The sequence below is a fragment of the Sus scrofa genome, chromosome 2 (assembly GCF_000003025.6).
Source record: "Sus scrofa isolate TJ Tabasco breed Duroc chromosome 2, Sscrofa11.1, whole genome shotgun sequence".
NCBI lineage: Eukaryota > Metazoa > Chordata > Mammalia > Artiodactyla > Suidae > Sus > Sus scrofa.
In genome coordinates, this window is record NC_010444.4 from 116678304 (window position 1) to 116691015 (window position 12712).

The 12712-nt window shown below is 48.2% G+C and overlaps 1 protein-coding gene across 3 annotated transcripts in view; it reads left to right on the plus strand.

Annotated features, from left to right (window-relative positions):
- The window catches only part of MCC (mutated in colorectal cancers), a 462268-nt gene that overhangs the window by 391951 nt on the left and 57605 nt on the right, over positions 1-12712 (plus strand). For all 3 annotated transcript variants that reach the window (XM_021084624.1, XM_021084625.1, XM_021084626.1), the window contains 5 exons: positions 2021-2167; positions 3126-3215; positions 4772-4920; positions 8628-8768; positions 11630-11733. In XM_021084624.1, coding sequence (XP_020940283.1) covers positions 2021-2167; positions 3126-3215; positions 4772-4920; positions 8628-8768; positions 11630-11733 — 631 coding nt within the window. The remainder of the gene's footprint in view (positions 1-2020; positions 2168-3125; positions 3216-4771; positions 4921-8627; positions 8769-11629; positions 11734-12712) is intronic.

A 12712-nucleotide genomic window follows, 5' to 3' on the forward strand; every position in this document is an offset into this window, starting at 1 on the left:
CCTTGGCAGTCCATTAGGTCAGTGCTGTGCAAAATGTGAGCCCCTGACCAGGACCTGCCTCAGCACTCCCAGGAGCTTGTTAGATATGCAGATTCAGGAGTTCCTGTCACAGCCCAACAGAAATGAATCCAAATCCTACTAGGAGACTAGGAACTGTGAGGTTGCGGGCTTGGTCCCTGGCCTTGCTTAGTGGGTTAAGAATGTGGTGTTGCAGTGAGCTGTGGTGTAGATCGCAGACACGCCTCAGATCCTGCATTGCTGTGGCTGGGGCGTAGGCCAGCAGCTACAGCTCCTATTTGACCCCTAGCCTGGGAACCTCCATGTGCCACTGGTGCGGCCTTAAAACAAACAAAAAAAAAACAACCAAAACAATATGCAGATTCCACCTAAAGCCTTGGGGGTGGGTCTCTGCTCTGTGTTTTAACAAGCCCCCTGGGACATTTTGATGCACCCAAGAGTTTGGAAAACCCTGCCTGAGATGTCCCAGTGCTAATTCTTCTCAGTGTGGCCTGGTGTCTGTTTTTAAGATGCTGTCTGTGGTCATTGCTCCCTTTAAGATAGACGTGGTACACAAAGATAAAACTGGGATCAGGGTCCTCAGAAAGATCAACTTTTTATTTATTTATTTATTTATTTATTTATTTTTGGTTTTTAGGGCCATGCCCATGGCATATGGAAGCTCTCAGGCTAGGGGTCGAATTGGAGCTGCAGCTGCCGGCCTACAGCACAGCCACAGCAATGCTGGATCCAAGGCGCGTCTGCGACGTACGCCACATCTCATGGCAATACTGGCTTTAAGCCACTGATCGAGGCCAGGGATTGAACCTGTGTCCTCATGCATCCTAGTTGGGTTCATTACCGCTGAGCCAGGATGGGAATTCCAGAAAGATCAGCTTTTAACAATCATCTTCACTTGGTTGGAACACTTCTCTCTTTGGAAGTCAGTGAGCCGTAATCATAGAGAAGCAGGATTTGGACACTGAAATTCTGTGCAGGTAAATGTGTGTCCTTAGTGTCATTGAGAAGGCCCTGTGCGTGTTTATACTGAAGGGCTATTTAGACATTCCTTCCCACGGTCCCCAGGCTAATCCTGTCTTGAAGTCCCTTGCAGGAGATTCTGTGGGTACCATCTCTGTCTCATTACCTTAGCCTCACCTCCTACCCAGGACAGGTCTCTATCCTCCACGATTCGTACTGAATAACTTGCAGTTCTTCAGACAAAGCGTGTCTTCCGAGCTGTCCCCCCCAACCCACCACCACCACCAAAGCCAGCCCCTTAATCCTCTCCTTTGCAACCTTGTTCGCCTGTGAGACCCTCCTCAAAGACAGTCCCCCAAGGACTTCTTCCCCTTCTCTGCTTCCTGCGCCTTCTAGATTCTTGTAGCAAGAACGTGAGCTGGTGTTGAAACTCCCTCTGCCCTGAGCTCCACGACAGTGCAGATCTCATCCTAGGTTCTGCCTCTTATCCCCAGGACAGCATCAGAGACATGAGGCTGAAGAATAACTTCCCTTTAAGATGGTCGTTCTACTTCTGCTGGAAGCTTCCAGTGCCTTAGAAACATATTCTCCTCGTACTTACGAAGGACCCATACTGGCCAGCCTCTGCAGGTTGAGTTAAGAACAGTGGTACCTCTTATGTGGACTCAACCAACTTAGCTTTTTTCAGGAAGCTGATTTTTTTTTTTTTTTTTTTTTTTGCCTTTTCTAGAGCTGCACCTGCGGCACATGGAGGGTCCCAGGCTAGGGATTTAATTGGAGCTGTAGCCGCAGGCCTACGCCCCAGCCACAGCAATGCCAGATCTGAGCCACATCTTCGACCTACACCAGAGTTCATGGCAATGCCAGATCCTTAACCCACTGAGTGAGGCCAGGGATCAAACCTGCAACCTCATGGTTCCTCATCGGATTCATTAACCACTGGGCCACAACGGGAACTTCAGGAAGCTGATTTCTTATGAAAGCTCTGCCCTCTGCCCACCTGGCTCTTTTGCTCTTTGGTCTGAAGGCATTGTTATTTCAGGTTCGAGAGCTTCAAACTCGACTACAGAGCGTGCAGGCCACAGGCCCCTCCAGCCCTGGCCGCCTCACTTCGGCCAACCGCCCCGTTAACCCGAGCACCGGAGAGCTGAGCACGAGCAGCAGCAGCAATGACATTCCCATTGCCAAGGTGAGCTCCCGGGGTGGTGGGAGCACCTTCTGTTATCTGGAAGCATCAGGCTCCGTGTAGCATGGCCACCGGGCCGTGTGCAGTTAACTTAGCCAGGCCCCCAGGGGCTTCCTGGGGGCCCTCACAGGCCTGCTGTGCTGGAGCTGCAGGGAGAGATAACCCCCTAATAGTTTTAAGTTTCTCTCGGCTGCAATCTGGACGCCAGCTCTCATTCATCAGCCGGCTGGAGCATGTCACAGCTGACAGGTCGTTGTGGAGAAGTGAGATGTTTTGTCAGGTTCTACAATGCTAAGGGGTGGATGGAGAGTTGCTCTCGAGGATCAAGGTTCAGCTGAGGAGGGGACCCTGAGTAATGAAGCAATGATCTCCCCACTCACAGGGCTGACAGCTCTGCCGGCAGAAAAATAGATTATGCTGGGCAGGCCATGGCAGCTGTGCAATGTAGCCCGTCCAATCTCGGCCGCAGCCCCCCTGATTCTATGTTAAGTCTGCCCCCGAGAGACTGCGCCAATGATCCGTGCTCTCTTCCCAGTAGCCCTAGCAGCCCCTATAAGAAGGTTGGTTCTCAACCATCTCAACTATGAAGTCAAAATGTGATTCTCAACCATAAGTGACTTTCGTCCCCCAAGGAATACTTGGCAGTATATTGGATACCTTTTTTGATGATGCTTTTTGAGTGCCAATGGCATCTTACAGCCAGAAGCCAAACATCCTACAGTGCATGGAACAGCCCCCTGTAACAATGTCCCATCTGAAATGTCACCAGGGCTGAGATCGAAAAACCCTGGGTTAAGCAGATGGTAGAAAAATGAGACAAGTGAGTTATTTTGCAGAATTAATTAATCCATTTAGATGCCACAGTTAAAGAATAGCTTTGTGTAAACACAATCTCAACAGTTTATATGGGGAGTGACATATTGAGGATTTTTATTGATAAGTCTCTGTTTTGTTTGTTAAGATTGCCGAGAGGGTGAAGCTGTCAAAGACCAGGTCCGAATCTTCGTCGTCAGATCGGCCTGTCCTGGGCTCTGAAATCAGCAGCATAGGGGTGAGTGTGCTCAAGGCAGGAAAGTAGCCAGGAGAGCTGCTCATCCCTGAAAGAAGAATGTCCAGGGTTCATCTTTAGTAAACTAGTTAATTATAATAATAAATCAGACCCGGAGTTCCTGTTGTGGCGCAACAGAACCGAATCTGACTAGGAACCATGAGGTTGCGGGTTCAATCCCTGACCTCGCTCAGTGGGTTAAGGATCTGGCAGCGTTGTCGTGAGCTGTGTGGTATAGGTCACAGACGCGGCTCGCATCTGGAGTTGCTGTGGCTCTGGCGTAGGTCGGTGACTACAGCTCCAATTAGACCCCTAGCCTGGGAACCTCCATATGCCACAGGTGCAGCCCTAAAAGGACAAAAGACAAAAAAGTAAATAAATAAATCAACCCTGATCTCCTTCCAGAGGATCAGACTAAAATGTACAGTGGTTTGCATGTGGTGAATTACTTCTTCAGCTTTAAGGGAGATTTTTTTTCCCCTCTATTAAAACCATTCAGAAAGAAATGATTTAGGTCTAGTTTCTAAAGGCCATGTGGATGAAAGTCTTGAGATGTCTGCTTTATATCACCCTGCTTCCCCAGAGACCAAGTGAGTCAGGAAGCTCTAAAAGAACTTGAAAGGGAATGTGCTGTCCAGTGAGGACCGTCGCTGCCTTTGAAGCGTGGCCAGTGCAGTGACAGACCAGAACCTTCCAGCTCAGTTCTAGAGTTTTCATTTGTAGAGCCTCGGACCTCCTGGGGCTGTGAGCTGTAACACGGTGAAAAGGGAGTGGGTTCACTTTCCTGGGGATGTCTTTGAGGATTTGGGGTGAAGCTGGGATATCCAGCTGCTTGATCCACAGGGGTGGGTAAAATCTGAACAGCACTTTTTTTTTGGGGGGGGGGGATGTCTCTTTAGGGCTGCGCTTGTGGCATATGGAAGTTCCCAAGCTAGGTGTCTAATCGGAGCTGCAGCTGCCGGCCCACACCACAGCCATAGCAACTCGGGATCTGAGCTGCATCTGCAACCTACACCATAGCTCACGGCAACGCTGGATCCTTAACCCACTGAGTGAGGCCAGGAATCGAACCCACAACGTCATGGTTCCTAGTTGGATTTCTTTCCACTGCTCCACAACGGGAACTCTGAGCAGCACATTTAAAGCCCTAAGTTAGAATATGCACTGGACAAAAAGTGTGTGCACCTGGATTTAGTGCCAGAGCCAAATTATGGATACAGCGTCCAGAGACGGCCAGGGCTGGCAGGGGGATTGGGAAGGGGGAGGGGAGTCCAGACTCTGTCGAATATTCAAAACTTTCAGACTCTAAAGACGCCACGTCCCCCATGCCTGCTTCCCAGCAGCATGCGCCTGTAGGTTGCAGCTGTATTTTGTCCCGTTTTTGTGTACTGCTTTCATAGCAGTTAACTTTTTGCATGAGAACTCACAAAGATCGGGTGGCTCTCTCCTGGTGCCTGATCCTCAAGGAGCATCAGCTTTACCTTGTTGTACATGCAACCCTGGGCCCAGAGTCCTTGAAGTGACACTGTGCACAGGGGGATTAATACTCACCTGTACAGGTATCCAGCAGCGTGGCAGAGCACCTGGCCCACTCTCTTCAGGACTGCTCCAACATCCAAGAGATCTTCCAGACACTCTACTCCCATGGATCTGCCATCTCGGAAAGCAAAATTAGAGAGTTTGAGGTGGAAACGGAACGGTTGAACAGGTAAGGAGAAACCCTTTGTAATTGGGTGGTGGTGCTGGGGGGGGCGGGGCGCGCGGAGAGGACTCCTTTGCCTTCCCAAGGGTCAGTTCAGCTTGGCTTAAGGATTACAACATGGAGTGATGCTGCCAGGCTGGTGGGTGGGGAGCTTCCGCCATCCTGTTCATCACAGGAGGGCTGACAATAGCCAGGGCCGGCTTCATGGCTATTGTGTGACCTGTCATCAAATGCACAGGGCCTTGTGCTTAGAAGGACCCCGCAATTGCTTTATGACTCTTTTCTCATGCTTTTAAAATCTTTATCATGTATGAACCAGGGGCCCCACCTTTTCATTGTGCACTGGCCCTAGAAAATTATGGAGCAAGTTCTGAGAGTCATCCCTATAGAATGATAAGTAGGTCAGGATGGCAAGATAGCCAGCAGGCATGCAGGCCTGAGCTGCCAAGAACCACAGAGGGCAGCTCTGGAATGTGGAGTCAGCATCCCAGGGCTGCCTGGGGCTGCCAGGAGCCAGCAAAGCAACTGGATCCAGGCGTTCCTGGGATGGACCGGGCATGCTGATCTAACCCTGCCTGCTCTGACAGAGGGTTGCCTGATTTTACTTCTGCTTTTGGCACATGCTCCTATCCCTCCATCCCTGTATCCTATTCGACATAGGTCTGATTTTCTAAGCAGGTCTAACTAAGAGTAATCATATCACATAGCCAGTTTGACGGGTTCCTCTCAAATCTCATGACGGAGGTAGTTTGAGTTTGTCCTTCTGCCTCTTGACAAAGACTGGCTTGTGTGCCATTCCAGCATGAAAGAGAATCATGAAAAAAAAAAAAAAAGTAAAGAAGGACCAGGGCCAAACCGCAGTAACTGCTCTGACTCAGAATTGGTTCCACAGTGACAGAAGAGACTGGGAAATAGCATCCCAGTGTGGTGTGGCTGCCCTGACTTACCATTCTGCGTTGGGAGCGCAGAGTAAGGGTTGGAAAGGCTCATGAACTAACCAGTAAGAAATGTGGCTACCACGCCCCATCCACCATGGCTTAATGCTGTTCCCCTCGGGGATGGCAAACCTGAATAAATTGAATTATCCTGTTAGTCCTCCCTGATTTGAAGCTGTTTAATATAGCACTTGAGAAACTCAGGAAATGTGGCAATCTAGGTCATTTTAAATCGTGAAATTAAATGGTTTCCTTATTAAATCCAAAATACTTAAGAGTGACAGTCCTGATGATTACCTTGTAGCGGTAAAGAAGGAGCCCTCTCAGTATCCCAGGCTGGGGCGTGCTTAAAAATTGAATCAGATATGCCCTTTGCAATTTAATGAAGTCAGATGCCTTCAGGGGCCCTCTCTGTAGTGAGGATCTGGGATTTAACAAGCCTGCTTTGTGGCTGAATTTGGAGGGAGGTTCCTTTCTCTTCAATTACATGCACCTAGGAGAAACCAAAAAGGGAGGAACTATTTGGTGTGGGTAGCTCACATTATCATGGAATTCAGCAGCTTAGAAAAGGCTCTCACAGACCACCACTTCATCTTGCACTTGGGCAGGCAGAATAGTCCCTTTCGCAAATGAGAAAACAAAAGGCTTCGATGTCGAGTGACTTGCCGCAAGTCCAGAGCCATTAAATAGCCTAGCTCATTGACCCCAGCCCTTCCACCTTGGTCCATTTTCTTCTGTATTGTCACATCTACTGCTAGAACATGGAAGCGCTTATCAGTCATCTACCAGTATGTTTTGGTGTCTGTATTAACTACCTATCTCAAAGCTAGATCCTATTATGCTCCAAAAAATTGCAACCTTTACCTTGTGGGGTCTTTCTTTGGGGGGCGGAGGTAGCCTGCTCTAAATTTGTTGCTTCATTTAACACGCAGGTGTGAAGCACCTCCTATATGCTGGACTGTGTGCATGCAAAGGAAAGCACAGTGGGCCAGATTCCTGCTTTCGCGGAGCTTATATTCTCTTAAGGGATCTAGGCAAAAAGCTAACAAATAACTAAGAGCCTAAGAGAGCTCCAAGTCAACTGGACACTGTGACAGAATAGGGAGGGTTGATTTTAGGTAGAGAGCCAGGAAAGGCAGCTCTGAAAGGGGACATATAAATTGAGATGTTCAGGGAAGGAAGAAACGGCCATATGACAAACAAGGAAGAGTCTTAGGGGCCAGCTTATCTGTTTCAAGGCTAGGAAGTGATTGGCATGAAGTTGGAACTGCCCAAATGCCAATGGAACTGAAATAGAATGAGTGAAAGGAGGTGTTGCATGAGATAAGGGGGGAGAATAGGCAGGGCTTGCGGGGGGGATGTGAAATGTGAGGCCATGGACCAAGTTCGTTCTTTAAGTGCCACTAGAAGTTGTTAAAGGGTTTTAAGTAGGAAAAGAACAGATACATTGAAATCATCAGTATCTCAGGGCAGAAAACAGAGAGGCTGAAGGCTTATGTCTTTTTTTTTTTTTTTTTTTTTTTTTTGTCTTTTTGCCTTTTCTAGGGCCGCTCCCTCGTCATATGGAGGTTCCCAGGCTAGGGGTCTAATCGGAGCTGTAGCCACTGACCTACGCCACAGCCACAGCCACAGCAACGTGGAATCCGAGCCGTGTCTGTGACCCACACCACAGCTCACGGCAACGCCAGATCGTTAACCCACTGAGCAAGGCCAGGGATGGAACCTGCAACCTCATGGTTCCGAATCGGATTCGTTAACCACTGCACCATGACAGGAACTCCAGCTTATGTCTTTCTGATTTGTTTCTGACTTCGCCATAAACTCATTTGTCCTGAATGTATAGTTCTGATCCCTATAAAACTTTTTCTTAGGCCACACCCGCTGCCTGTGGAAGTTCTGAGGCCAAGGATCGAACCCATGCCACAGCAGTGACCTGAGCCACTGCAATGACCACACCGTCTGATCCCTATAAAACTTAAAGCTCCCGCCAGTTGTCCTCGCAATAGTTAGCAGTTAGGGGACTGTCCGGGCTAGAAGGAGCTTTGACCGCAGTTCACAGTTCCCACACAGGTGCAGTGTCTTGTGCACGCACTGATTCATTGTTTGCTTCTGCTCTGTGGTGAGTCAGTTGGGTATAGGATCTGGAGTCAAACTGCCTGGTTCAGAGAGTTCCCTGGTGGCTCAGCAGGTTAAGGATCTGGCATCATCATTGCTGTGGCAGGGTTGGTCCCTGGCCCCAGAACTTTTGTATACTGCAGGAGCAGCCCCCCCCCAAAAAAAAACTGCCTCATTCATATCCCAGGAATTAACCTTTCTCTGAGAAATGGGAATAAAGACTTAATTCAAAGAGCTATTGGAAGAATTGTTGAACAAGGGCTTAGCAAACAGTAGATACTACTGTGTTGCTTCTTGTCCTTGTCCCTATGGAACATACTAGTCAGAATAACTCTCATGAGGGCCTGAGGCCCCACAACTGGCTCCTTTCCTTGGTGTATCTCCAAGAGCCTAGCTCATACCTGGCAAATGACTTGTCAGTGGCTGGTTGGGAAATAACCAAAGGGGTTATTTTGTATTTCTAATTTCACGCAGAATTTAGTGATGCTTCAGCTTAGTCTCCTCCTTTATTGCTTCTCCTCAGTTAACATTTGCTGCAACATCTGACAAGCTTCCATCTGAACATGCATTTCTGGCCAGAATCTAGAGCAGATGACAAAAATCTTGGCAGATGAATTGGAATCCTAGTGTCCATTTGTGAAAGTGATTTTCCTTCCCTTGTAGCCGTATCGAACACCTCAAATCCCAGAATGACCTTCTGACTATAACCCTGGAAGAGTGCAAAAGCAATGCTGAGCGGATGAGCATGCTGGTGGGAAAATATGAATCCAACGCCACCGCACTGAGGCTGGCCCTGCAGTACAGGTGCGGAAGGGGGGCGGGTTGTGGGGGGAGCCCATTTAATTGAGAAATGCATCCATAGCAGGCTTCTGCCAAAAAGTAAAAAACAGGCTTTTAGAAAACATTACTGGGGGCTGGACTAGCAAATGCTAGTGCACTACATACTGGAAATCAATTAGCACCCTGAGAGCAATGAAGAAAATAAGGGTAATGAGTATGATATTTAGTAATCAGGTATGTTTCTATTAGCATAGTCAACTTAAATGGGATTTCACATAAGTAAGTTCACTCAAAATAGCAATGCTTGTGTTCCAGGTTCACGTCCTGTTCTTTCCAGGTTTTATTTGTATGCGTATATATTTTCCATTGCTATTAATCTAGTGCATTCCCTTCCTTCAATTTGTTCTAATTATGTAATGTTCCCTGGAAGTCTCCATTTATTTTGACTGGCTGTATCTCCTACATCACGTTTATGTGGTCTTATTTTATTACTCATTTCTCTAAAAGACATTTTGACTTTTGCAGACTCTTGATATTGAAAATAATTCAATGGTGAATAATTCAATACACAAGGCTTCTTTCTTGTATTTTCCTCGAGATGAAATCCCCGAAGCAGGAATTATAGGTCAAAGGATATAAATACTTTCATGGATCTTCAGGCATGCTGCCCGTTTTTTTCCCATAAAAACAAACTGGTTTACATGAGTATGATTCATTTGTTTTTCAGCCTCATCAGCTTTGGAATGTATCTATTTTTAAAGTACTGCTTGTTTAATAGCTACAAAACAATGCTCTAGCATTGTTTTCATAGATTTATTTTATTAGTATCACCACTTAGGCATATTTACCCAAGTCCCAGAGTAGTGACTAGATCTTACTCTTGGCATCCTCTAAAAAACTCAATATTGTTTTAAGAAGCATTGCTTCTTCAAAAAACAATATCAAGCCAAAATATAAGAGACCAAAGCTAGAGAGCAGTCCTGCTAGTTTACAGACACACGGAAACATACAGTTCATTGTCAGTGACAGCTCTTGAGACAGGCTGTTCTACACATGGTCTGTCTTTCAGCTGGAAAGATGAAGCAGTGTCCCAGCGTCTCTAACCAGAAAGACAGACTGCCCTTGAAAGGAGGAGCTGCCAGCACCCAGAGCCAGTCATTGAGCCCTTTCCTTATCTCTCAGTAAAGGAATTTGGAAGTGCAGACCATCAAAAATAGTCTATTGACTAAATGTTGTGTAAAGCATTTACTGCTCACCTTGGAGATGCTAATCAGTTCTTTGCTTGGGGGAAATTTTACTCCTACAGTCATGTGTCCAAGATGAGTTGGGTACCCGACATGGGTCCATTTGTGGTCACGGCAGCAATGGCTTTCAAGAGGTCACCCGTTGATCTTCTACCTGGTATCCCCAAAGAGAGACTAATTTTCTTCCTCTTAGAAATCTGAAGTCAAACTCTTGTCAGAGATTTTGTGAATGTTTCATGAGACAGTTTTACAAACATCTAAAAGGACTTCCTGTGATGATGGAACTGGTCTCTGTCTGCGCTGTCCAGTATGGTAACTGCTGGCCACACACGGCTATTAAACATGAAATATGGTTATGGCAACAGAAGAACTGAAGTTTTCATTTTATTTAACTTAAATTCTTTTTTATTTAGATATCCACCTGTACTTATTGAATAGGCAGGGCTAGGTCAAAATCGTCCCCTTTCTAGGATGCTATATGGATTGCCTCTTACTGTGTATCCATGTACAGTTTCATAGTTTCTGGGAATCTGGGAGTGATTCGTCGAGGTGGTTCTGGCTCAAGGTCTCTTAGGAGGATCTGGTCAAGCTCTCAGCCAGAGCTGCATCCGCTAAAACCTTAACTGGGGCTGGCACATCTGCTTTGAGGATGCTCTTGAGACCTCAGTCCTTCATGGGCTGTTGGCTGGGCGCCTTGGTTCCTAACCACATGGACCTCTCCATGGGGCCACTCAAGAGTCTTCAAGACTTGGTAGCTGGCCTCCTCTGAGGATGAGGATCCATGAGGAAAAGCGAAGAGGAGAGAGAGGCCAAGATGGCAACCACTATGGTTTTTAATAACCTAATCTTGGGTTAACATCCCATCACTTCTGCCCTATTGTGTCAGTCACATCAACCAGCCCTGGAACAGTATGGAAAGGGATTTTGCAAGGCTGTGGGTACCTGTGTGTAGAGATCAAGGTGGGTGGGAGCATCTTGGAGGCTGGCTACCAAGGGCATGTCACTTTCCTCTTTTACCTGATTGTCAAGGAGGCAACAGACTTAAGTTCTCTCATCTTTATTCCTATCTTTTTTTTTTGGGCCGCATCTGCCACGTGTGGGAGTTCTGGGCCAAGGATCGTACCCACACCACGGCAGTGACCCAAGCTGCTGCACTGACAACACTGGATCCGTAATCCACTGCACCACAGAAAAACTCATTATTTCTTCTCTTGTATTTGTCTAGATATCAGTTTAAAGTTTAAAAAAAAACCTGAGTTCCCGTGATGGCTCAGTGGTTAATGAACCTGACTAGTATCCATGAGAACTCTGGTTTGATCCCTGGCCTTGCTCAGTGGGTTAAGGATCCGGCATTGCCATGACCTATGGTGTAGGTCGCAGATGCAGCTTGGATCTCGAGTTGCTGTGGCCGTGGCATAGGTGGGCAGCTACAGCTCCAATTGGACCCCTAGCCTGGGAACCTTCATAGGCCCCAGGTGCAGCCCACAAAAGGAAAAACAAAAAACAAAAAACAGGCAGGGGAGGGGACCACATAGCAGAGCAAGCCCCTGGCGGTGGGAGTATTTGCAGGTATTTCCCTGCTGACATGGATGGTGTACCATCCTCTGCCCGGGTTGAGGCTGCTGTGTGCTTCTGTTTCAGTGAGCAGTGCATCGAAGCCTACGAACTCCTCCTGGCGCTGGCAGAGAGTGAGCAGAGCCTCATCCTGGGGCAGTTCCGGGCAGCCGGTGTGGGGTCATCTCCTGGTAAGTGTGGCCAGGGTGCCTCCATCCTCTTCCTCCTTGTCCCCATGCCTCTTTGGCTCCCCTGCCCCCACCTCGGCTGTTGGCACTGGAATGCCTCCTGACAGCATGAAATGTGCTTGTCAAGTATGTTTTTTCATTTTTTTCCTCGTGACCGAGTGAGTAAATTGTTTATGTTGAGAGCAGCAAGAACTGGAGTGGAAACAGAATTACAGACAAGTTAAAACAAACCAGCCCTCTCGGGCAACACACTCTGCTGCGCTGACAGTAGAACCAGATGGAGCGGGGGCCCAGGTTCGTGGTGAAAGGGACTGGCTTTCCCACAGCCTCTCTGTAACTCTGGCTGTTGTGGATCCCCTTGCTGCCTGCAAGGCCTTTGCCTTATCTGCCTACTTGCACTGGATGTGCTTCTTCTCCAGGTTTGTGCCTTTGGGTAGTTGGGAGCATGCATTTCCCCTGCCTGGTCTTCAGGTGTCGTGGCAGTGCAAAGGCAGGTTTGCCACCTTGCTCCTGTCAGCCTCAGCCAGCACTGACCACATGAGCAGCCCTGTGGCCCAGCGGGGTGTCTGCGGCCACGCCGCCTCCCTGCCCCTTCTCCCAGATCGGGTCATGCATCCCGTTGGCATGATTTGTCCCTCCACATCTGCACTGTCCCCACTTCCGTCCCTCCGTGCTGAGTAACTGGAAGGGGTATGAACTGAAAAGGACCCAAACACGGCATCCTGGTTACCATCATTTGCTAAAAGTTCCCCCGTGACTGGCTCTGGGCCTTGAGAGAATGTGAGGAGGACGGCAGTAGAAAGAGGGCCTGGGGAGTTCCTGTCATGGCTCAGCAAAAACGCATCTGACTGGCATCCATGAGGACACAGGTTCAATCCCTGGCCTCGCCCAGTGGGTTAAGGATCCAGCATTGCCATGAGCGATCTCGGCTCGGATCCCGTGTGGCTGTGGCTGTGGCTGTGGCCGCCAGCTGTAGCTCCGA